The 26,518-nt window shown below is 39.4% G+C and overlaps 1 protein-coding gene across 6 annotated transcripts in view; it reads right to left on the bottom strand.

The window, feature by feature from the left end:
- Positions 1-26,518, bottom strand: part of LOC124777949 (cleavage and polyadenylation specificity factor subunit 1) — a 299,452-nt gene that overhangs the window by 133,360 nt on the left and 139,574 nt on the right. For all 6 annotated transcript variants that reach the window (XM_047253499.1, XM_047253500.1, XM_047253504.1 and 3 more), the window contains one exon: positions 15,065-15,186. In XM_047253499.1, coding sequence (XP_047109455.1) covers positions 15,065-15,186 — 122 coding nt within the window. The remainder of the gene's footprint in view (positions 1-15,064; positions 15,187-26,518) is intronic.

Raw genomic sequence — 26,518 nt, 5'->3', positions numbered from 1 at the left:
AGGACCCATTGGAATTCCTACCAGATTCTATACTGACTTTGTGGCCGAGTTAGTCCCTCTTCTGACTACAATATATCACAGATCCATTGAACAAAAAAGCATGCCCAGTAGTTGGAAGAAAGCACGGGTCCCACCTATCAACAAGATGGGTAGCAGAAGTGATCCACAAAACTACCGTCCAATATCCTTGACACTTATTTGTTGTAGAATTTTAGAACCTATTCTGAGTTCAAACATAATAAGGTATCTCAAACACAATGACCCTCTCTATGCCAAACAGCATGCATTCCAAAAAACATTAATTGTTTGAAACGCAACTCTCATTTTTCTCACAGGACATACTGAAAGCTTTCAATCAAGGCAGTCAGATAGATGCAATATTTCTCGATTTCCAAAAAGCATTTGTCTCCTTACCACAACTATGCTTATTGTCAAAAGCTTGACCGACTAAGGATTTTTCGGTATGGAGGATGCAGCATGTTACCTGGGATGGAAAGTCATCATCAAATGTAGAAGTAGCTTCAGGTGTGACCCAGGGAAGTGTGTTAGGACACTTGTTGTTCATGCTGTACACTAATGATCTTGTGGACAATATTAACAGTAACCTTAGACTTTTTGCAGATGATACAGTTACCTATAATGAAGTACTGTCCAAAAGAAGCTGCATAAATATTCAGTGAGATTTTGATAAGGTTTCAAAGTGGTGCAAAGATTGTCAACTTGTTTTAAATACCGAGAAATGTAAAGTTATGCACTTCACCCAACGAAAAAACATAGTACCCTGTAAGTATAATATCAATGAGTCCGAGTTGGAATCTGCCACGTCATACAAATACTTGGGTGTAACACGTTGTAAGGATATGAAATGGAATGATCACATAGGCTCAGTTGTGTGTAAAGCAGGTGATAGATTTCAGTTTATTAGTAGAATACTGTGGAACTGATCATCAGTCTACAAAGGAGGCTGCTTACAAATCAATTGTGTGACTCATTCTAGATTATTGTCCACGTGTGTGGGAATTGCATCAAAATGGACTAACAGAGGTTATTGCGTGTAAACGGAGAAGGGTAGCACAAATGGCCACAGGTTTGTTTGACCTGTGGGAGAGTGTCACAGAGATGCTGAAGAAACTGAACTGGCAGACACATGACAAGATAGATGAAAACTATACTGAGAAAGTCTACTAACAAAGTTTCAAGAATCGGCTTTAAATGATGACTCTAGGAATATACTATAACCCCTTACTTATCATACACATAGGGATCATGATGATAAGATTAGATTAATTGCAACACACATACAGGCATTCAAACAATCACTATTCCCACACTCCATACATGAATTGAATGGGAAGAAACCCTAATAATTGGTACAATGCGACAATCTCTGCCATGATGTTCACAGTGGCTTGAGGAGTGTAGATGTAGATGTAGATGTAATTGTTACATACTGACTATAGTAGATCATATTTCGCATCTTCTAACAATGGTTGCCATTGCAAACCAGTAAGCAAGTACATTAGCACAAGATATGGTGAACAATTGGTTGTTTAAACATGGCATTCCTGATACCATGATCATGAATCAGGGCACTAATTTTATGTCTGATTTAATAAACCAGCTTTGTAAATTGTTGCCCATACACAAGCTTTGAAATAGTCCTTTCCACCCTCCGTCTAATGGCAGAAGAGAGTGAGTGCAACACGGTTTCAAGGATACCAAGTCATCATGTGAATACCCATCATGACAACTGACACATTTATTTTCCGTATGAGCTGGTGTACGGCTAGAAAATGCCTTTCCCTTTTAAATATTATGTGATGTTTGAAGGACAAATAAAATATAAATTCTTGACCTGATACCAGGGACTGTATCAGACCATAGGTATTATGTCACCTGTCAATATTTAGCTGTGAATACCAACAAAAACATCTATTGTTCACATGGTGTCAATGAAGCTATTTAAAGGAGATACAGATGTTTTACCGCAACCACCTGTGTCATTGTCAGTCTGACGTAATGAATTGGAAAAACAGAAGAAGAAAAAGAGGGTAAGTCAACAGGGAACACAAAGGCTACCATATACACTTAGACCACAGGAATGAACAGCATGTTAGCCTTTTCTTTTTGTTGGAGATATTGGGGTTTGATTTTTGTTTTTCTGATATTATGAACTGTGTATTTTGGGGATTTTTTAAAATATTGTTATGGACTGTGAATGGGTGATCCTGTTAGTTTTTTCTGTATAGGACAAGTCATGTTCACGAGCTTTTTAAAGAGGGACTGGGACCAACACAAACTTCTGTCTTCCAAGTGGCACATCACTGGTAGTATCCAAGACTCCAAGATGAATGTAATACTCCTGGTGATCATACACATCTTCAGGGGGACAAGAAGCAAATGTGCTAAAGTCAACAGAGAAACTGCAAGAGTGCCAGAGAGAGAGAGAGAGAGAGAGAGAGAGAGAGAGAGAGAGAGAGAGAGAGAGAGAGACAGAGAGAGAGAGAGAGAGAGAGAGAGAGAGGGAGAGAGGGAGAGAGAGAGAGACAGTTTCAATCTGTCCAACTAGAATGGTTCAAACTGGGCAAAAAGCATGTGAGGCAGACTGTTCTTGGGAAAAACAGAAGCAGCTGAGCATAAAATAAAAGTGCTGTCGCTGCAGCTGCATTTCCAGAACATACACACACACTGGACCTATTCGGCTTTTTCCTCGGAAGTGACAATGGCAAACTGTTATGAACAGAGAAGGCCAAAGCGAGAGAGTAGGATGGAATTGCAGGACAACAGGATACTAATTAAAGTTACGACATATTGTCTCTCAGCTACAGTCATTGGTACAATTATTATCAAATCGACTCAACCACTTTTGTATTAGCCAACGAAGCCATTGGATGTTTTGACAACTCAGAATTTAACATTCCTCAATGATACTTTGAACCTGGATCTCCTATGGTCAATAGACAAATTAGTCAGATCACAAAAGGGTTGAATCTCAGTAGAGCAGTCACTTCAGCCTGTGCAGCTGTATCATAAAAGGTGGATATGCTCCTATTTAAAAGACTCTTATTGAAAAGTGGGGTACCAGCTGCCTCATTCCACCTTCCTCAGCACTTTTAAAAATTTTCCCCAAAACTCGCTCTCTTTTTAAGACACAACTCACCTCTCACCCCCATAAGTTCCCAAACTGTAACTCACTCACGCCCATTAGTACATTGCTGTATGTCACTCATACCTATCCATTCCCAATTTCCCATTCTCACTCACTCACTCACTCACTCCAACTAATTGTCAATCTCTCCTTGTATCTCTCTAACTGTTACTTTCTCCTGTCCACAGCCACAGTCTCCTTCATTCTGTCCTCCTACCACCACCACCACCCTCTTAATCTCTCTTACTGCTAGTGTCTCATTCCTTCCTCCCCACCACTGCTACCTCCCTCTTAATCTCTCTTACTGCTACTGTCTGATTCATTCCTTCCCACCACTGCTATCTCTTCTCATTGTCCTTATCTCCCTCCTCCTTGTTGTCACTGTCATAGACTGTCTCTCCTTATCACTGGCTCACACCCATTTCCACTTTCTCCTTCTCTTTATTCCTCTCCCACTGACACTGTCTCCTTCACTCTTTTTCTAGCATTGTTCTGTCACTGTCAACTATGTTCCACCGCCACTGTGCCCCTCGCTTTTTCTCACATTGCCACTAACTTCGTTGGTCTTTGTATACAACCACTGTCTACTATTTTCCAGTATTTACTGCTCTCTCCTCCTCTCTCAGCATAAAATTCCACACACATGTTCGTATGAAAAAAAATTTTTGGAAATTTTTAAAGAAGCTGAGGAAGCTAGAATGAGGCAGCTGATACCCCGTTTTACAGTCAAAGTCTTTTAACCAGGAACATATTGGCTTTTTTTTGTGGTCCAATAGGTGCATTTTTCCACAGATTCTCTTCTTTCCCCAGCGAGTATGTCTCTCATATTGGGGGCGGGAGGTGGGGGGGGGACCTTATGTGAAACTGAAATAATGCAAAACTAATTATACACCTCAGAGTGAATTTTATGCACACGAAAATTTTGCATGTGCTTCAGTACTACAAACATGAGGTTCCAAGAACCCTCCTGATGATATGGAGACTGTTTCATCTCACACCAATTTTACAAGCTTTTTTACATGTACAAGTTGGGTAACTTTGAACCTCTGTATCTCGGAAACACATAAAGATATCAAGAAAATATTCAAGGATGTTTGAGACTGGGATCTTAGAAATATATCATTAAAATTACACCCATTTACTACACAGAGCCATTGTGGAATCTGTGGCTCTGTTTTGGTACCAAAAATTTTGTTTTTATGTTTCTCGATAACACATAGATATATTTGAGAACACGGAAAATGGCACTTCTAGATAAGTGCCTAGAGAATTTGAGCAATTTTCCGTGGTTATTTAATGTTTATATTTTGCCTCACACCTGACTTCACGTGCATATTTTATTGTACATACAAGGTAACTTTGAACATCTGTATCTTGGAAATGGACAGACACATCCAGATATGTTACTCATTGTTGAGGAGTAAAGGAGACTGACCTGATATGTGGGCTAAGTTATCACAAAAAATTTTGCTAGTGTTTATGCCAGTGGTATTCAACCAGTGCATCATGAATGACTGCCTGGGACACCGTGGATTTGTTTTGTAATTAGTGGCAAAGAAGACAGTTGTCAGAAATTTCATTTCTGCTGTCAACCTGTGTTATTCAGAGGAATTCCACTTTACATGTTGGCCGCTTGCGTAAGCAGTCATAACACCTAAGCGAACTATCGTGCATGACACTTAGCACCTGTAGTGATTATTGTGCTTTTAACCAGTTTTCATTACACTATGACTTCGTTATTAAGTTTATAAAGGCGATAAGCTATGGAAAAGTTTTTAAATTTGCAAGTGGAAACAAAAAGTGAGAATTTGCCAATGATAACAAGGAAAGTGGTGATGCAGACAGGAAACGCAAGTATAGAAAATGTGATGATAGTTTATTTAGATTTGGGTTCATGTGCACTGCCGTGAATAATGAAGTATTTCTTACACAAATGTATCATGATATGGCAGCTGAAGATTCATCTCTCATTTTATAGCAGCACTCATTGGCTTTCCAGGGGATATCTATTATCCTGCACTTTTTAACTAATGCCTGGAAGAAAAAAATCATATTAGTGCTAAGTGCTCACAATTTAGGAGTAAAAAATGAATGGCAAGTAGGAAAATATTCCATTGTCTTTTGAGCATGCCTCCAGAATATTATTAATTCTTGTTCCAATATTTCAGGTGACAAACAATCAGCCATTCTCAAGGTGACCTGCTTGCAAGATTTTTACATCACTTTACACAATACTGTGGAGTAAGTGAATACGTGTCAGAGATAATACTGATAGTAGCAAGAGTGTTAGCCATTGATAAAATGTTATGTGCTTAAGAGTAAAATAAAGCAAGTGAAGAGTCAGGGAATCCATAGTGCTTAAAAAGTGTTTGTTGATTACTATGGGTGGTGTGTGATGGAATGCCAGGCAGTGAAGACTTACAACAATATTTCCTTTCAGAGCACATACATGAAATGAGTGGTTTTCATGATTTCTCAAGCTGGAAACCCTTGTCTTGGTTGAGCAGGTTGTCTGCCAATTTTATCTCCACAGCTTCCCTGACCACTGTACCTCACTAGGATGAGCCTGTGGAAAGTATCTTAACTTCCCCATATTCCACAGATTGATCAGCGAAAATAGAATGTTCAGTCACTGCACATTTATTGGGCTATATAAGAGGAGGGTGTGTCATTGGTGCTCAAGGCAAGCTCTGATTTTATGAAAAGTAGGTATATACGAAATTCCTTGTGAGTGTGGTAACAGATACACAGGACAAACAATATGAACTGTAAAAGAACATTGCCTTAAATAACAGTGATACACCCCCTTCCACAGCCCAATAAAACCTGCAGCTGCTGAACATTGTATTTCTGCTGTCCATTCCATGGATTACGGGAAAGCTATTAAACTGTTCACAGCCTCATCCTACTAGGACTCAGTGGTCAAGGAATCTATGGAAATACTATCAGCAGACAACCTGCTCAACCAATACAAGGGTTTCCAGCTCAACAAATTATGGAAACCACTTCATTTCACATTTACACTCTCAAAGAAAAGATTGTTCTAAGTCTTCACTGCCTGGCATTCCAACATATGCCATCCATACTAATCAACCAAATACCTCATAAGTACTGTGTATTTGCTAACTCTACACTTGCTTTGGTTTTCTCTTTACACATGTCAAGTTTTATTTACAACTGATGCTCTTATTAGCAACAGTTATCTGTGGCACATGCATGATTACTCTATTTAAAATTCTTGCAAGTGACTCACCTTGAGAATGGCTAGAAGACTGGCAGTCAAAATTCTGGAATAAGAATTAACAATATACTGGATGCATGACTGAAGGGTGATGGAATATTCGACCAACTGGGAAACGTCACGAAATACATAGGGAAATATTGTTTGTACATGAATACTTTAGGTTTGCTTGATTGTCATATAGTAACTGAAATTAACTGAAATGAACCGAAAAATTACTGTTCATGCAAAGACTCAATCATTCCGATTTTAGTCTGCCAGTTTGTCCTAAACCATTCTAGGTAAGTACTGGGATATTGTTTGCCATACTAATGATTAAGCTCTGTAAAGGACAAGGAGATGAAGATCACAGTTTAGTGTCCATTGATGATATGGTCATCACAGGTGGGACACTGACTAGATTGAACAAGGATATGGAAGAAAACCAGTGACATCCTGTCCAAAGAAACCACTCTGGAATTCTCCTTACATGGTTAAGGGAGCACAAAAACATAAATCTGGATGTCCCAATCCTCCTACATGAGAGTCCAGTGCATTATGCACTGCACCACCTCATTAAGTTAAAAACTTGTAAATGGAGAATATTCTCACATATAAGTTTTCTTTTTAATTCATTATGTCCAGCTTAGAAATGTGTGTGAACTTATGTAGCACTTCTTTTCTTCCCAATATCTCTTCATTTGTTTACAGTGTTCCTCCCCTCCTCCCCCCCTCCCCCCAGCTCACCCCCTCCTCCTCCTCCTCCTCCTCCTCCTCCAACCTGTCAAGAGGGCTTCTCATTATTGTAATTAAATTTGTGACTGCCAATTCCATGACTGAGAAGTGAAGCAGCAGAAGTTCAGTTTCCATAAGTACACTTGTAACATCCAGACACTGCTTCATTTGTGGAAGGAACGCAACAGTCTGCTCCACCCGTGGGCAATTTTAAAAGACACATAACTGTTTAAGTACTGTCTGTCATTTAGTAATAGTAACCTACTCTTCAATTTGTAATTTATGAAATTAGTTAATTACATGTTCCACATATCATTTGAACATTCTTTTTTTGAATGTAGAAAATACCAATTTTAAAATAAAAATTCATCTATGGAACAGAAGGAGCTGTCCATAAGAAATAGTTTTTAATTAGATTTAAAACTTGCTTTGCTACCTCAGATGTTTATAGTATTGGACAAATGATCAAAAATTTTTGTTGCTGCATACTGAATTCCTTTCTGTGCCACTCCCTTTAATAATGGGTGACAAAACTCATTTTGGCCTCTAGTTTTGTAGGTATGGGTATCACTGTGCACTGGATTATTTATGATGAATTTCATTGGAGAATGTACCGTATGTATTGCGATGGTGCTGTTAAGATGCCTAATTGCTTGATGAGGTCCCCAAGTGACTTTCTTACTGCTTGCTTCTGTGCAATCAATACTTTCTATCTATTTGATGTATTACCTCAGAAAATTATTCCACAAGAAATTGCTGTGTGCAAGTACCAAAATATGTCAGGAGATTGATTCATTTCATTTCCAGGTTTAGCAATTACATGAAGTGTAAAAGTAGACCTATGGTCTAAGGGTAGAGTCTTTGATTATTAATCAAAATGTCCTCGATCCCGAGTTAGAACCCAGCCACCACTTAAATTCTGAATAAAAATGATCAGCAATAGCAGCCGAAGACTTCTGACATAAGAAGTCACTCTCATTTAGCCAATGGCCTTGTCAAAGAGGGCAGAGGAGCTGACAAGAGGTTAAGGGCATTCTCTTCCCCTTGGGGTAGTAAACTGCCCCAACGGCACAAGAATCAGCAATGATCAACTGCACGAGGATGCAGAAGGTGACGGAAACCATTGCATTAAAGACACACAATGCATATCCACAGAAAATGTGGCCTGTAACTGAAAAAGTGTCATGGTGATCTCTCCATTGGCAAGAGATTCCAAATTAGAGATCTCCAGGACGGGACTGCAAAGGGGGAGGTGACCATGATAAAAAGATAGAATAACCAATGAAAGGATAACATTCTGTGAGTCAGGGTGTGGAATGTCAAAAGTCTGAACATGGTAGGGAAGCCAGAAAATCTGAAATGGGAAGTGCTGAGGCTTAATCTAGATACAGTGGGGGGTCAGTGAAGTGAAATTGAAAAAAGACGGGGATTTATGGATAAATGAGTGTAGGGTAATATCATCAGCAGTAGAAAATGGCCTAATGGGAGTAGGATTCGTTATGGATAGGGAGGTAGGCCAGAGACTGAGTTACTGTGAACAGTTCAGTGATCGACAGCAAACCAACACAGACAATGACAGTTTAGGTGTACATGCCAACATCACAAGTAGAAAATGAAGAGATTGAGAAAGTATTTGAGAATATTGAATAATAGAAGAAATACTTCAGTTGATCGACAAAAGAGGGAAGTACAAAAATGTTTGGGGAAATTCAGGAGTACGGAAATACAAGTCACTCTTGAAGGAAATATACAAGAAGTGCAGGGAGGCTAACGTGGAATGGTCACATGAAAAATGTGAAGAAATCAAAAAAGAAATGACTGTCAGAAGGACTCAGTCATCAATATGAAACTCAAGTCAACCTTCAGTGAAATTAAAAGCAAAAGGTGGCAACATTAAGAGTACAAAAGGAATTCTACTGTTAAATGCACAGGAGAGAATGCATAGGTGGAAAGAGCACATTGAAAGACTCTATGATGGGGAAAATACACCTAATGATTTGATGGAAGAAGAAACCAGGTAGATATAGAAAAATAAGGCAGAAAGGATAGATAACATTCCACCAGAATTTCGGATGTCACTGGGGGAAGTGACAATAAAATGACTATTCACGTTGGCATGTAGAATGAATGAGTCTAGCAATATACCATTTGCATTCAAGAAAAACATGATCCACACAATTCCACAGATTACACGAGCCAACAAGTGCGAGAACTTTCGTACAATCAGCTTAACAGCTCATGCATCCAAGTTGCTGACAAGAATAATAAGTTGAAGAATGGAAAGGAACATTGAGGATGTGTTAGATGATGACCATTTTGGCTTTAGGAAAGGTAAAGCACCAAGAGGCAGTTCTGGCACTGTGGTTGATAATGGAAGCAAGACTAAAGAAAAATTAAGACATCTTCACAGGATTTGCCGACCTGGGAAAAGCATTCAACAATGTCAAATGCTGCAAGATGTGCGAAATCTTGAGAAAAGTAAGGGAAGCTATAGGGAAAGACGTGTAATATACAATATGTACAAGAGCCAAGAGGCAAAAATAAGGCTGGAAGACCAAGTATGAAGTGCTTGAATTAAAAAGGGTGTAATACAGGGACGTAGTCTTTTGCCCCTACTCTTCAATCTATACTGCGGAGAAGCAATGACGGAAATAAAAGAAAGACTCATGAGTGAAACTAAATTTCATTGTGAATGGATATCAATGATAAGATTGGCTGATGACATTGCTATCCTCAGTAAAAGTGAAGACAAATTACAGGATCTGCTGAATGGAATGAACAGTCATGAGTACAGAATAGTCATCGAGAGTAAATAGAAGACAGACAAAAGTAATGAGAAGTGCGGAAATGAGAACAGTGGAAACTTAACTTGAGGATTGGTGATCATGAAGTAGGTGAAGTTAAGGAATTCTCCTACATAAGCAGCAAAATAACGCACTGATGAATGGAGCAAAGAGGATATAAAAAGCAGGCTAGCACTTGCAAAAAGGTCATTCCTGGCCAAGATAAGTCTACTAGTATCAAACATAGGCATTAATTTGAGGAAGAAATTTCTGAGAATGTATATTTGGAGCACAACATTGTTTGATAGTGACTTTGGGAAAAAAGGAAAAGAAGGGAATTGAAGCATTTGAGATGCAGTGCTGCAGAGGAATGCTGAAAATTGGGTGGACTGGTCAGGTAAGGAGTGAGGAGCTTCTCCAGAGAATCGATAAGAAAAGGAATATATGGAAAACACTGACAAAATGAAGGGACACCAAAGTAGGACATCTGTGAAGACATCATGGAATAACTTCCATTGTACTAGAGAGGTAGCTGAATTAATTGTTTGAGCAACTTGTAAGCTTCAAATGTAACTTGAAAATAGTACATAATATTTTATTGGAATTTGATGCCGGCATTCTAAATTGAACTCTCTATCAACGTGCTTTGCCATTTTCCGATATCTTTGAAAGTCTACTTTTAGTGCATTTCTTTGTTTCGATTTTGCGGGTGAAGAAAATGGCATTCATTTTAACCTGTCACCATTTTGTTGGAACTTACTATTCTTCAGTTACCCTATGTATGCTGATAGAAAATATACAGAAAACAACTTATTCAACATTATTTTGTTACAGGTCCAATAGAAGGACTTGAGGATTTTCTGCTGATGAACAATATTCCCAATACAAGGGGTTCTTGCACCTTGTGCTGCAGTTACAGGGAGCATCCAATGTGGACACAAAAATGATTTCTTGAAACAAATGTGTTAGGAATAAAACTATAACATCATATTTAGCATTACTTTTTATTCCCTCGGGGGAGGGGATGGGGAATTGATCACGAATATCATCTATTTTTCATGCATTCCAAGAGGGCTATCTTCTTAATTATTCTTTGGAAAACATCACTGATACTCTCTTTTGTTGCTTCATCTCTTATGGGATTTATTATAAAACGAGTATCCAGAGAAAAATTTTCACTCTGCAGCGAAGTGTGCACTGATATGAAACTTCCTGGCAGATTAAAACTTTGTGCTGTAGGGTAATGTGGGATGGGAGGTCCTTGGTGGAATAAAAATAACTGAAGGAGCAAAGTTAACAACTCACCATATAGTTACTGAGTGTACAATATGCACATAAATAAGACTGAATATGTTACTAAGCTTTAGGACGATAACCTACTGTAGAGCTAATTAGTACAGATCCGATAAACCTTCGATAATCAAAGAATTGAATTTTAATGTGTAAAACAGCTTCAAATGTCTGATTACCTAACAAAGGAGTTAATGTGTTAAATATTTTACTGTAAGTATGTGAGAGAAAGTGTTTAGGAAAGGTCTGAAATTATATTTAAAGTTGGTTGGAAGCCTCAAGAAATACACACAGTTTCTAACTGTAATACTTGTCTTATTGTGTTAAGCCTGCACATAGAATTATACTTTTAAATGCATAGATTGTGATGACATTTGGAATTTTTAAATTCAGTCAATAATTAAGGGGAACACTGAAAATCAATTTTTTGTTGTGTCTGGAAGCCATTAGATAGGTACTCTGCAACTTGGCATCAGGTACCAGGATAGGAGTTTAGTAATATACATTCACAAACACCTGAACACCTAGATTTTTTGAGCCGACTACATTGCACTAGCACTGCGGCTCTGTTACAGTCCTTCACTCCAGTTGCTTGCAATGCTGATATAAAGGGGTGGTGGTGGTGGTGGTGGTGGTGTTGGCATTGGTACCTATAGGGATTCAACAATGATGTTGTCACTGGCCTTAATGAGCTCATTAGCGACAGTACCTACAGGGATTTAATAGTGATGTCATCAGTGGTCTTAATGAACACATTAGAGACAAAATAAATATTTTTAATTATGCACCAAAAGGTAAAAAATGAAACCTAATTCTCAGCCATCCTTTTCTCACTCACACTTTCACACACAAGACTGAAAGACATACGCTTCATGGCATTTTATGGTTAAAACACACTACAGTACAGAACAGTTAAAATAATGTAACTGAGAACGCAGCCTGGTTGATCAATGGGAAACCATGCAGGTGTACTGACTGCACACTTTTACTTGGCGCCTGAGTACAGAATGCTGGGAGAGAAAGCTCGAAATCAGCTCATAGCACATCAGCTGCTGAGACAAGCCCCACCTCCTCCTGACACAGTAGTTAACACATAGCTTATAAAAGTATCAAATGTATAATCTGTTGATGTGTCATAGAACGGACAAAAAATTTTATGGAAAGTCGCCAGAAGGGCCAGGTTTAGCCTCTCCATTCATTTTTCTAAATAATATTAACAATCATTACGCACAACACTGCAAATGGCCCAACACTATATCCATAATGGCTAATTACTGTTGCGAAACACATTAGTGTTATGCAGATAAAGTTGACAATGTGTGTAATCATTCCAGAGCAATACCAAGTTCAAATGGTTCAAATAGCTCTAAGCACTATGGGACTTAACATCTGAGGTCATCAGTCCTCTAGACTTAGAACTACTTATACCTAACTAACCTAAGGACATCACACACACCCACGCCTGAGGCAGGATTCGAACCTGCGACTATAGCAGCAGCGTGGTTCCAGACTGAAGCACCTAGAATCACTCGGCCTCAGCGGCCGGCCAACATCAAGTACACTAACTTCTAACGATCACAGAGCAGCCCTGATAAAGTGTGCAACAAGTATGTGTCTGTGTATGCAAAGGATGTCCCATTAAAAACACAACTTTCGAGTGTTTGTAAGTTATTAAACTTATTGATGAAATTAAGTAATTTTTCTAAAATACGGGAAAGGCAACCATTCACCTACAGTGGGCTGATGTGTGGCGCATAGAGACACTTAACAGAAAACAGTATCCACACTAGCCTTTGAGTTCTTATTCTTCTCCTAGCAAAAATATACACATTCAAACACACAACAGACACCCACAGCATTCTATATGGGCGTGGCAAGTAATCAACTATCTACTCGCATGAATGGCTACCATCAAACTGTGGTGAATCACAGACCTGACAATCCAGTTGCTGAACACGCTGTGCACTACAACACAAATGCCTTCAACAGCTGCTTCACTACACAGGCCATTTGGATACTCTCTTCCAGCACAAGTTTCTCCTAACTAAGCCGGTGGGAATTGTCTCTCTAGCATATCCTGTGCTCTTACAATCCCCCTGGCCTAACCTCTGCTAACCAGTTTCCCATTGCCTCATCTTACTAATTCCTTTCTCTATTCTGTCCATTCCATTCCTTCCTGGTACAGATCATCGACTGCCTTCTCCCACTACTCCCTCCATGAGGGAAAAATCTCTCTCTCTCTCTCTCTCTCTCTCTCTCTCTCCCCCCCCCCCTTCCCCTCCTTACCTTCCTCTCCTTTCCCCCTTCCCTTCTTCACCCTCTCCTTCTCTCTCAGTATCTTTTAGTTTTATAGACTTCTTTCATGTTGTAGTGCAACGATGCCTTGTACTATCCTATCCTGGTAAACCCTGCCTGCCTCATGCTCCCCCCCCCACCCCCCCCCCCTCCCCCTGCCAATCTCCATGTCGCTACCGCCTGGCTAGGCAACTGGTATCAAAAATCAATCTCACCTTGGGAATGGGTGTTTGTGTGTGTGAATGTGTCTATTTTCGTGAGAAAAAGAGCAATAACTCGAAAGCTAGTGTGAATATTGTTTTCTGTTATGAGTACTATGTGCCACACATCAGTCCACTGTAGGTGAGAGTTTGCACCTCCCTTATTTTATGTAATGTTCCATGCAGGAATTTCCATTGTTGTTATATAATTAAGTGATTTACTTATTATTGCAGTGTATGCACCTGTGATTATGCACGAAATATGGTATAACTCAAATGTCACCTATAACATTGCGGGCGCACACTCATTATTTCAATGAAATCTTCCATAGTTATTTGGCATATACGAAAACATACACTGAATCTTGGCTTCATGCTCTGGAGATGATTGTGGCCTGTAGGTGTACAAATAGGATTTCAAATACTCCCAACAACAAGGAATCATATGGTGTTCAGTCACAAGAACTGAATGGCCCATTCACATCTCCATTGCGAGAAATCACCCACCCAATGATCCACTTTCATAACAAATCCATTACTGTAATTGATGTGACAGGTCATGGGATGTTGTTGAAACAAAACCTCTTCAACATAGCTCAACATATTGCAGTAGAATTTGCCATCCACTGTTAATGCATTTCCAGCACCATCTTTGAAGAAATGCTGCGCAGTTATGCACTCGACCCAAACACCACAACAAAGAGTCACACATTGTGGATGTAACAGGTTATACATAATTACTCGAGGGTTGTGTGTGTCTCAAATACCACAATTTTGCTTGTTCATGAAGTCATTCAACACAAAGTGCACCTTATCAGAGGATATTATTTTCTTAATGAAACTGTTGTCCACCCTTTGTTTTTCAAATGCACAATGGGCAAATGCTTGATGCTCTTCATGATTGTTTGGTTTCACTTCTTGTGTCATATCAATTTTATGGGCCCAAAGGTGCAGATATTCTTTCAGAATTCACTGAATGCTGGTTCAGGGAACATTCAATTATTGTGGATGTCGGCAAATAGATTTCACTGGACTTACAGCAACATTATCACCCACGATGGTGACTTTTCCACATAACACCTAACACGAGGACACCCCAAGGGTTTAATGTCAACAAGCAAATCAGTTTTTTCAAATTTAACAATGTCTCCTCACAGTTCACTTATTCAGTGCATTATGTTGATCCAACATCCCATGGAGGTTGCGAACAGTTTCTGCAGAACATTCAACACATTAGTAATATGTTTCCACTATGAGAGCATGCTGTTACATCGCGAAGCACACTGTTAACTAATCACAAAGAAAACAAATGAAAATCATGCAATGTTCAGTTCTGCCAACATACTAGAATGGATGATTGGCATTTCAAAAGTTTCATTCTTTAAGGACTTACTTTTTTACAGCATCTTCAATTTTTTCTTTCTCAGTTTTTATCTCAGGTTCTTCCTCAGCAATGTATGTAGAAAATAAACCACTAACATCACGATATGCACACAGAGTTATGATGTATGGTTTCTGTAATAAATAAATAAAGGAAATAAGTATACAGGAACTGACACTACCACAACAATAATGGGACCATTTACAAATATTAGTATTGCTCCACCACCCTTTCGTTTCAATCTGCAGGTTAACAACAAAACCATTTTGTAGTATTGTATTCAAGCTGGGTTCTAGACTACTAATCAAATATTTTTATGATCTGCAACTCCCAATTATGCTGCAAATCAACACAAACAGGGACTTCAAACATCCTTTATGTTATTTTTACAAAATAATAATAATAATAATAATAGACAAAACCCAGGTTTAAGCATTTACTTACTTAACTGTTTATTCTGTTATTTTTACAAACATATTTGTAATATAATTCTCTAATGCAATGGTCACACAATGAAGCGTAAAGTATCAGATGACAAACAATTCTGACACAGTGAGACTTGTCGAAATATGTCCAGGCAGCTACACACCAAAAGAGCAACCTACTGTGACAGTATTAAAGGCTGTATTCCTCCTACCGCATGCAAGCAATTAAGCATAGGATATAGAATAAATAAATTCTCACAGGAAAAAATTCACATGCCTGGCAGAGAAAATACAACATTTTTGTGTCCAAGGGAGGTGGAGAAATGGATTCATTCAGAGCAGGGGTGGCCAAGAATTCAGCTCACGATCCGTGCCCGGCACATGCGCTATAATGCTCAGCCTCACTGCAGACACCCCCCACCGCCATACCTTGCTATCTGAGTGCAAGGAGGGGGAAGAGGAGAAACTTGCCACATTTACATGGCAGTGCAGTTGCACTGCATACAACTTGGTTTTATACATAGTGTTCCATTTATCTGATGACTGCCTGCCTAGGGTATAGCAAGCCGGCCACAGAAGCCGTGTCTTGCGGTCGAATGGGTCCCATGGGACCTCACTCCTCCCCCCCTTTTTTTGTGGGTTTTAGCCTGAAGGTCATACAAATATATGCACCTTGTCGGCCAGTGACATTAAAGCAGTGAAACGGGCATCATGATGATAATGGTGAATTTTGCAAATGCAACAATGGGAAGAGCAAATTATTCAATTCCACAACGAGGGTTTATTTATGATTTGTTTCTGCATACAGTCAACTTGTACTGTTCAGAGGTTGTTTGAAGAGAAGTTTCCAGGTGTTCAAGTCCTGACTCGTGATGCAGTTCACAAATTAGTGAATAAAATTCATGAAACAGGAAGTTTTCAAGACAAGAAGAGTAAACAATGACGTATAGTGCTCAGAGAAGCTCGACTCAATGACACTGCATACTGCCTGGAAAATCCCCCTGAAAAGTCTCTTAGATGTCTTTTGCAGCAAGCGTAAATATCATGCACCACATCACAAAGAGGTGCTAAGCTGCTTGGGCTAAGGCCCTATAAAGTATCAGTAGTACAAGAAGTTCAACCTGATGATCCTGCACACACATGGTTAAGTTTTGCAAATGGGTTTTCAAACAAGAGCATGATGGGTGTAATAGATCCTTACCTCATTCTGTTTTCAGGCAAGGTTTGGTTCCATTTACACAGGTATTAATACCCAAAACTGTTGACACTGGAACACAGATAGATCTGTTGTGCTTCATGAGAAACCCCTTCATGATAAGAAAATAGGGGCAGAACATTTTGCAACCATTTTTAATGAACTGAGTGAAAGAGAATGAAGCTTTGAATTTTTTCAACAGGATTCAAAACAAGGGCTCATATGGCCAATGTTTCTTTGCACGCAATTCACGATGTGTTCGGTGGAGAGTGATTAGTAGCATCTGGCCCACTAGAAGTCCTGATTTAACTCCAAGTGATTTTCGTTTGTGGGGTACACTGAAGGACAAAGTGCACGCAAAAAATCCTCACACGATGGAGGAACTCAAGGCTAATACCAGTGGATCAATTAATTCAATATATCAGAGAGAACTATGTAATGAGATTAATAATTTCTTGATTAGATGTCAGAAATGCATGTAAAATAGTGGCAGGTAGTTTAAGAACCTCCTTGTGTGACGTGGGTGAGTACAAAATTTATTTGCTTATATTTTAAGAGTATTCATTTAACACTGCAGCAGTATACAGACGATATGGCATCTAATAGCTGAGCAACAGAGTGCTCGCTGCCCTGCATCTCCTGCACCAGACAGGCAGTCATCAGATGAATGGAACACCCTGTACTTCACATTTCTCAACAGATTACAAATAAAATGTTTTTCCAGTATTATTTAATTATTTTTGGTGTACTAAAGACATAATATAATTTTTATCTCATGCAAACTGTCAGCCTATGGACAGACAGACAAAGACAATTTCATAAATTTTCACACTCTGGTTGCCACGTAATTGTGACTTATTTAGTTTCGTAACCACACAAAAGGTCATTCTCACATACACATGTTGATCAATTATTGTAGCACTTTTGCAAGCACATTATGGAGACGTGGAAATTCCACCAGTGGAAAGCAATGTAGATCCTCTGCACAGTTTTAACGTAAAAGGATTTGTCCTTAAAACAGGAATTCATTGCAGGTCAATTAGTTACATCTGAACATATACAGAGGTACTCTAAACTGAAATGGCAAACAGTCTAGAAAACTGCTGTAAAATTGATAGAGTGCTCAAAAAATTTAGGAAACCATTCTTTCAAGGTCACAATGAATTTTTCAAACATTGTGTTTTCTGTAATATCAGTAGGCTTAGGGAACTGGACTGTGTTTGTCAGACTGTGTCACTTGTACAATGCGATTTTTCTTTTAAATACAACCCCATCAAATCAGAAAGAATTTGTTTCTCACCTTGCAATGTCTTAATGTGGGCAGTGTGCAGTCAAGTCCACTTAAAATGTGAGATCTGAAATTCATTTCAGATTTTCTAATTGTTATTGCTGCACTCCTTTTTACCTTCATAAAGACAGCAAAAGCAAGTTTTAAATTGAAAAATAGTCCTATGCATGCTACTTGACTTAACCAAAGTACTTCACAGTAATATGTAAGTCTCCATACACTTCATTCAGTTCGAACAAAAACTGTAGCAACTGATGGTGGAATAATGTGTGTGGCTTCAGAAGTTTCACTATTTGTACCACCAATTTCTTCATGTGCAGCATGCTTGCCAATTTAGCACAAAGTGCTTCTTGATGTAAAGAACAATGAATCCTTTCTGACCATCACTGTACTTTTTATGCTCTTTCAGAGTCAACTAAAACTTTAAGTTCTTTCTGCTTGGCATTGTAATGTCATCCCATAGCAAATTTGCAGTACTTGTCACTTATGCAATGCATAATATATATTGAGAATTCTCATCCACCTCTTCTGTCATCCCCATTCACTCTAAAAACTTTGATGATGGATCACTAGACTGCCTCTTTTTGTGTAAACAGCCACTGGACCTCTAAACGTCCTTCATACAACGAACGAACAGTAACGAGTAACAGTGCTGAAACCAAAATTCTGCTGAACTGAACACAGTTGTAATAAACTGAGAAATGCCGCATGGCAATACTAAATGAAATGTTGTTCCACAATGGGCACTTCTGAGAAGGACCGGGCACAGCCAAGATAGGGCGAGCCTTGGTACGCACGCGGCCCATGTGAAGTTTGAAATGCTGTGGCTGGCACTGATTTAGGTAGACATCTGAATTCATTGACTACCATATAAACTTTCAAGATGAGCTTTCAAGAAAGTTTTCAACACGATCTCATCAGTTCAAAAATGGTTCAAATGGCTCTGAGCACCATGGGACTTAACATCTGAGGTCATCAGTCCCCTAGCCTTAGAACTACTTAAACCTAAGGACATCACACACATTCACGTCCGAGGCAGGATTCGAACCTGCGACCGTAGCAGTCGTGCAGTTCCGGACTGCAGTGCCTAGAACTGCTTGGCCACTGTGGCCGGCTCAATCTCATCAGTGCACTAAGGGAGTTTAATGGAATATGTGAGTATAGTGGATGGCCCAATTACTTTCAGAAATGAAGGCCATAATGATTGGAATAAGGAATTGCTAATGAATATAAACACAAACATGACCAAAAGAGAATACAGAGATAGTAGTGGAAGAGGGAACTGGCAACAGAGCCGTGAGCAAAAAGATAGTGGGAGAGAGGGAAGGATAAATAAGAATAATTGGGGGTGGAGGGTGGGGATTTTGATAATGGAGGATACCAGAAAAATAAGAAACAGCTACTTCTATGACTAAAGACATCAATAACTTCAACCCATATAAATGAACTGCTGAATGAATGAGTACAGGAGGGTATGGGAGTCCATAATTTTAACGATAACTGGACTCATCAGTAGACCGTAGCATGAGATGAAAAATAACATGTCAAAGTTACTGGAGGTAAGTGAAAGAACTAAACAAGTGAAACAGAAATCTTTAAAAGATAAACTTTCTAACAACTGAAAATTTGGAGAACTCTTATTTATCTTTTCCATATAAAATTAATGAGGAGCATACACTGATTGTGTAAATTGTTTGTCAATTTTATCTCATTAATTAATGCTAGTAGGTAAGAAACTAATGGTGGCCAGTTAACTTTCTTAAGTTTACAGTAGTGGTACATTTCTAAATTTAGCAAACTTTAAGTTTTGTTGTTAACTATTTTTCTTCATTTAAGTACCATCTGATAAAAAAGCCTTATTGACTCCAGAAAAATGTTAAAAACACTGCGTCACATACTACTCAAATTCTGATAGGAATATTGACAGCACATGGCATTATCTTTTTGGTTGGTACCAACAGTACAGTAATGCTGTGTACCTGGGTGTAAGCACCTAGTATGCGAATTTGTTAATTTAGATTTCACATTTTAATGTAGGTATCAATGAATATCAACCATAGTCACATTGCACGATGTATTTTGTCCTGTTCTGTGTTTATGGACAGTCAGTGCCCCCTTGAACAAGTATAAATACCAAGTGTTGCTACTTACTTTTTTTATGTCTCACTGACACTGAGATCAGTAGACATCTAGCAATAGTTAACAAAGTATATGGGCAGAAAACCATAATGACATTTTCAAAGAACTTAAGCAATTTCACAAAGAATTTAGGAAAACCACAGGCATCGTAAACCAGTGTGGTCAAGTAATTCATAGTAAAACAAGTCTAGTTTCATGACTACAAACAAACAAAGAAATTAGTAAATAAAATTTACTTTTTTTAAAGTTTCATTTCAGGCCAACTAAGGACCACGCTGTTTCCCTTCATTCTTCTCCAAAACTCTTTTATTTTATCATAATGAGATCTTTTCCTCTTGTCAGACCATTTGATTCCAGTTGTTTTTCTGTTCATTTTATATTCCTGGAAATATTTGGATACCTTGACTTCTATCTGATTTTGTCTCTGTTGAGTAAGGTATCCTGTTCAACCCGCATTTCTTCAAAGTCCTTTTTTTGTCTTGTCTCCCATCCCACCTCCTTCATCTGTTTTGCTGTTTTGGAAGAATATGTAGAACTTCTTTATTAATCTGTCTTCCTCCACTCAACATGTCTGCCAAGTGCAGCAAATCTTTTCCTGAACTCATCTGTTGTTTTACAATAGAATGAGCACATTTTCTTATTTGGTCTCGATACCCAATGGCCATCTTTGTTCTTGATTAGACCTGATAAGATACTTCTTTCTGTCTTCTCAAAATCTTCTAATGCATTTTTACATCTGTATGACACATATAGGATTCTGGTGTTAAAAACTGTATTATGGTGCTTTAATTAGAAAAACATTTTTATCACACATAGATTTTATTATTTCAGCTCAGATTTTAACTACTGATTTTCCACTTTTTATGTTTATATTTTCACCCAGATATTTAAAGCTGTCTGTTTTCTTGACGTTGTGATACTTGGGTTTTTAAAATTCTTGGTGAATTACTTTCACTGGTCATGTATTCTTTCTCTTCAAATGATGTTTTTGGACCTGCCTTTTCAGCCCTCCTTCATGGTTCTAGTCTCTTCTTTGTATTCCCTAAGGTATTGTCACAAGATTATCTGCAAAGGCCAAACAATTTACTGCTTCTATCTACCCATCCAGCAGCCTTCTGAACATTTTGAAGGGAGTGGAGATAAGACCAAGATTAACTGTTGTATGCTCTACAATGCAACACATCTGGCACATGGTGCTTGCTTGAAAAGGTATCAGGACCACAGTATTCATCCTAGTACAAACATCTGAGAATATTGCAGGTGTTCTAAAATCAAACTCTTTTCAATCTCTATATCTCCGAGGATTGTTGCTTCTTGCTTCATCCCCCTTCCTCTTGTGACAGCGCCCCATTAGCTGAATGGTCAGCGTGACGGACTGCCAGCCTAAGGGACCCGGGTTCAATTCCCAGCTGGGTTGGGGATTTTCTCTGCTCAGGGACTGGGTATTGTGTTGTCTTCATCATCATTTCAGCCCCTATCTGGCACGCAGGTCACCCAATGTGGCGTCGAATGTAATAAGACCTGCACCAAGGCAGCCGGACCTGCCCCATAAGGGGCCTCCCGGCCAATGACGCCAAACGCTCATTTCCATTTTTACAAGGCACATCATTCTTGCTGGTACTAAGAGTAAAATTGGAAAATGGGAATAAATACAGGGGCACGCCAGATTTGAGTATATAATGCAATTGTTGGTGATGTAGCAGTTATACTGGTATGAAAAGGATAGCTGGCAACTGACAAAGGTGGAAAACTACAGTAAGCCAACCTTACAGTTGACGAATGAACAACAGCAATATAATAAATTGCAAATTCTAAATTCAGCAGAACATTCACGTTGTCTAATGTTGCAATTAACAGTTCATATCTTCATATGAAAATAAAGAACATGAGTCGGTGTGGTAATAGTGGTTGCATTTCCACCCTCCCTCCACTGTTTTTCTGACATTCCACTGCATAACCTTTATTTTTTATTTTTATTTTTTTATTTTCTTCTCCTACAGTCACACCTTTATTTTTGAATTTGCAATTTTGGCTGTGACTGTTTGTTTTTGTCATTGCCCAGCACTATCTGTTTTGTCTTTGTGGTAGTGTCATTCCACATCACAATGGAAATTTAACTGCAGGCACAATAATACTGTTGAGCACTGTAGCACTGCTATTATCCAGGCGGTGCTTGCCATCAGGAGTGCCCTCTGATGAGACTACATCTTAATCCAGTGTACTAGTTGGCATAGGGCAGGTATGTATCAGTCGTGACACGATGTTTGGAGTACGCTGCAAGTGTGATATCGGTTTGGCTAACATGTTTTATTGTGAACTCTATTTGTCATAGGCAGAACTTTGATGCAGTGTGGGCTGGACTTTACTTTGGAATAAAGACTGAAGATAGCTAGCACTTTTTCTGAGGAGCGTCCTGTATACTTCTCTTGTGAATAAACTGTGACAGGCCTCCAATGGTGTCCGCGTAGACTACCTTTTTACAAAAATCTTTATTCTTGTACTTTCCCTTTCATGTTCCAAAATTGTTTTTTTTTTTTTTGTTTTTTTTTTTTGTCCCCCCCCCAATATTTCCCCCTTCCCTACTGAAAAAGACACTTCTTTCTTATTTTTTACTTGTCTTTTGCCTTGCTGCAATTTCCAACTTATCATGTTTTCATATCAAGTCAGATCTGTCATTGTTATTTAATTATTAATTTCCATGCCACACTGTGCTGCTGTGTATGCGAACTCAAGGTCTAATATGAAAGTTCAGTCTGTTCCTTTTAAGCACCATATGATTTTTCATATGAAAGAATTCTGGGGCAAGCACTGCAATAATGCAAAGCAGCATTAAAATGGAGCTCTTGCAAGACAAGTGAAGCCATTTTCACACCCCAGGCCACAGCTGAAAACATTGCATTGGCACAACAACTGGGCTGTGAATGAATATAAACAGTTATTAATTTCAGCAGAGGCATCAGCAGTGCCTATAGAGATGGAAGGGCCATGCCGAACAACTGTGCAATATGGGATGGCACACAGCCACTACAAGTTTGGGCTTCCATCACCGCACCTTCTGCTAGTGCCAAGTCCTCCTTGTGCTTGGTACTTGTCTGCCGGCAAGTTGCCTCCTGGCCCACTTAAGCATTGGCCAGACTCCTGACCAGGAGGGCAGCTGAACGAGACCTGGGGAATGCAACTGTCCACCCCTCCATGCTGATGTAGGTATCTAGGTGCCATGTGCTTGCACTTGCTGGGGCGAGTTCCACCACCGGACACTGGCGTCACTTGTAAGCAACACTTTAGTCTTCAGCAATGTTGGCTCCAGACGCAACTAACAGTGGCCACACAGTGCTGCATGCTCTTCTGGAGTCAGGATCCCTTGGCACCAATGTCACAGTGCAGTAGTCGTCAGCTGGTGCTGCCATGTGCTGTGTCCCCACATGCTGCAAGGGAGCAGGGCAGCTGCATCCATTGAGACACTATCAGAGTAGTTAGATGAGTGCTAATAAAATGTTTAACTTTCAATGCTGTCTGTCTAGGCTAGCAACAGCCTGCTCCCACAACCTCGCCACACTGCCATGACTCCACCCTGACAGAAGAGGTCTAACACCCCTGGACCACCCGCCACAAGTGGTGTCAGAAGTGCTCGTGTTAACTTCAGTGGATGTCAGGAGACCCAGGCTTCATGTAGCACGAAGTCATAGGCACAGCTTGCAGCTGTCACACAGTGAGGTGAGTGGGTAAACTGATTCTACTAGTGTGTGAAGTAGGAATGGGATCTAAGAGAGAACAGCATAGGAACCTGAGGGTTACCGTAGTCAAACTGGCAGAGCCAGTAGACTTGTCAGAGTTTTGGGGGAACTGTAGGGAACACTGCTGACAGCTGATGAAGCATTCTCTGTGCAGTCTGCTAGGGCACAGTGCACATTATGCAATATCAGTATTGGCAGAATATTTAATAAGGTAGCACAGTTGAGGGCAGGCAAGGCAGAGTTACTAGGGCGAATTGTGCTTAAGAATAAGCAGTTAATGTTTGTTAGTTGGTCTGATCCTCAGATAGATCCAGCCACTGCCACCCTAATTACTCCCTTTTCTAGAAAGTCAGCTGAGAACGTAATGTCATTTCTGGATGACCTGGAACCATCGACAATGATAGGGTGTTGGCTGGAAGTTCAACTGCTGTAAGTAATGAAATTGCGGCTGATTGGAGAGACAAAGGTGCTTGTCAGGTGTATAGAGTTTTTAAGGAATGCACAGGCATTTAAGCATGTTGCCACTAATGGGAAGTGTTATAGGAGTGGACAATTAGGGCATGTTCAGTGGAATTGAAGACAGCCTCAATGGAGTAATGATATTGTGGGGGACACAATCAATGGGATTGTAGGAATAATGGTGGGAATATACAGGGCAAGACTGGACAAGGGTTAAACACAAGAGGCAACCACAAGTATGCTGAGCAGCATTCCCATTAAGTTCTATGTATGCATAGGTACAAAGTGGTATAGAGAGGATGGTGAGAGGCAGGAAACTTAAGTTTTCGTTGGACACAAGGGCGCACGTGTCATTGCAAGTCAGGATCTCATGGGTCAGCGGTTTAACCCATCACCCTACAGACTGCGTGGGATGAGAGAAAACATGAAGTCATAGGATCAGTCTAATTGACTTTTCAGGTTGAGGTAGTTCAGTTTGAATAATGTGCAGAAGTAGTCTCATGTAAGGAAAGGTTTCTGTATTAGGATGCGGTTGGACTTTCCATTAAAACACCATGCCAAAACTGACGTTCGGTGACATATGGCACACCTTAGACCATTGGTTTTCAAACAGTGGGGCGCACCCTCCAAGAGGGGCATGGGGACACACAAAATGGGGCACAGTTGGGGCAAGCGGTACCAACGAATTACATTATTAATACAGTTGCTATTTGATAACGACATGTGATAGTACTTACGATGAACTGTCTATTGGGCATCCAGTATTTCCTGTGTACTCTAAGATTCATTTTTATCTTAGATCATCAGCCTGAATGTAAGCATAGTAACTGATCATAGCCAATCCAACTACTGGAAGTCGTAGCAAATGAGTATAGTAGACATGCGAAAACTTGGCCAATCATCTCACGTCGACCTGCTTAAGAAAACTTCGTGCCAATTGTCTTCTATATAGGATTTCTCAGAGCCTCAGTGATACAGTAATAGTTGCCAGTAGCGGCTTTATTTCTAAGCAGTGTTGGCATTTGAGTCTTATTTCAACTGAGTTGTTCACTCAGTATCAATCAAACAAGCAGTTTAGTAGTGTGCACTTATATGATTATGTGTGTACTTATAATGTAAAAGTGAACTGTCGACTTGTAAGAGCTATTTTTTCTTTACATCATCACGTGCATGTCAAAAAAAAAAAAAAAAAATGCAGATACAGTAATGATTACATTAAATATGGTTTTGTTGCTGTACACAACAATGGTGTCGATCAGCCACAACGTGTTATTTGTTATGAAGTATTGAGCATGATGCCATGAGACCTTGCGTCTCAAATGGCCCAATGGACCTTTGCTGCAAAATGGGCTAGTTTGAAACCTAGGAAGTTGGATAGTACTGGATCCATCACTCAGTCTTCTAAAAAAGCGATCTAGCTTCCTATGAGCTATCTATACTCAGGACAAAAACCAAGAACAGTCATATTGTCAGAGAAACACTTATCAAAGACTGTTTGTTGAAACCAGCTACTATTGGTCTTGGGGGGGGGGGGGGGGAATTCATAAATGCAACTTTCTGACAACAATGTGGAACAATGGATTGATGATATAGCCACAAATATTACAAATCATGTAGTTCTGGCCATGAAAGAGAGACAATTTTTTGCAATACAGTTAAACAACAGTACAGACGTTGCAAATTGTTGCCAAACTACTAGTTTTCATTCAACAGATACAAAAACAAAACAATTACATACAAGATGCTATTTTCTACAGAGCTAATGACTGCTTCAAAAGCAGTTCACATAATGACAGTGATACCTGAATTCTTTACTAAATACGAACAGTAATGGCAGAACCTGATCAGCGTATGCACAGACGGTGCCCCGTGAATGCTTGGATCTCGCTCAGGATTTGTACAGGTGGTCAGAGAAAAGAATCCCAATGTTATTTCAGTTCACTGTGTTATACACCTTCAAGCCTTGGCAGCTAAGACACTTCCAAAACAACTCAATAATGTCTTCAAACTATGCATCAAAATTGTGAATCACACTAAAAAGAGTGTGTTAAATACTCTTCTTTTTGTGGACCTTTGGGAACAGAGCAAAAAAAATTGCTATTTCATACAGAAGTATGCTGTCTCTCAAAAGGAAATATGTTAGCTAGATTATTTGAACTTAAGAGGTGAAGTGATTCAGTATCTGAGAATCCAAAAGCAAACTGAACTTTTTGTGGAACTCTGAAA

The sequence above is a fragment of the Schistocerca piceifrons genome, chromosome 2 (genome assembly GCF_021461385.2).
Source record: "Schistocerca piceifrons isolate TAMUIC-IGC-003096 chromosome 2, iqSchPice1.1, whole genome shotgun sequence".
Lineage (NCBI taxonomy): Eukaryota > Metazoa > Arthropoda > Insecta > Orthoptera > Acrididae > Schistocerca > Schistocerca piceifrons.
Note: the sequence above shows the minus strand (reverse complement) of the source record. Positions and strands in the feature narration are given on the sequence as shown.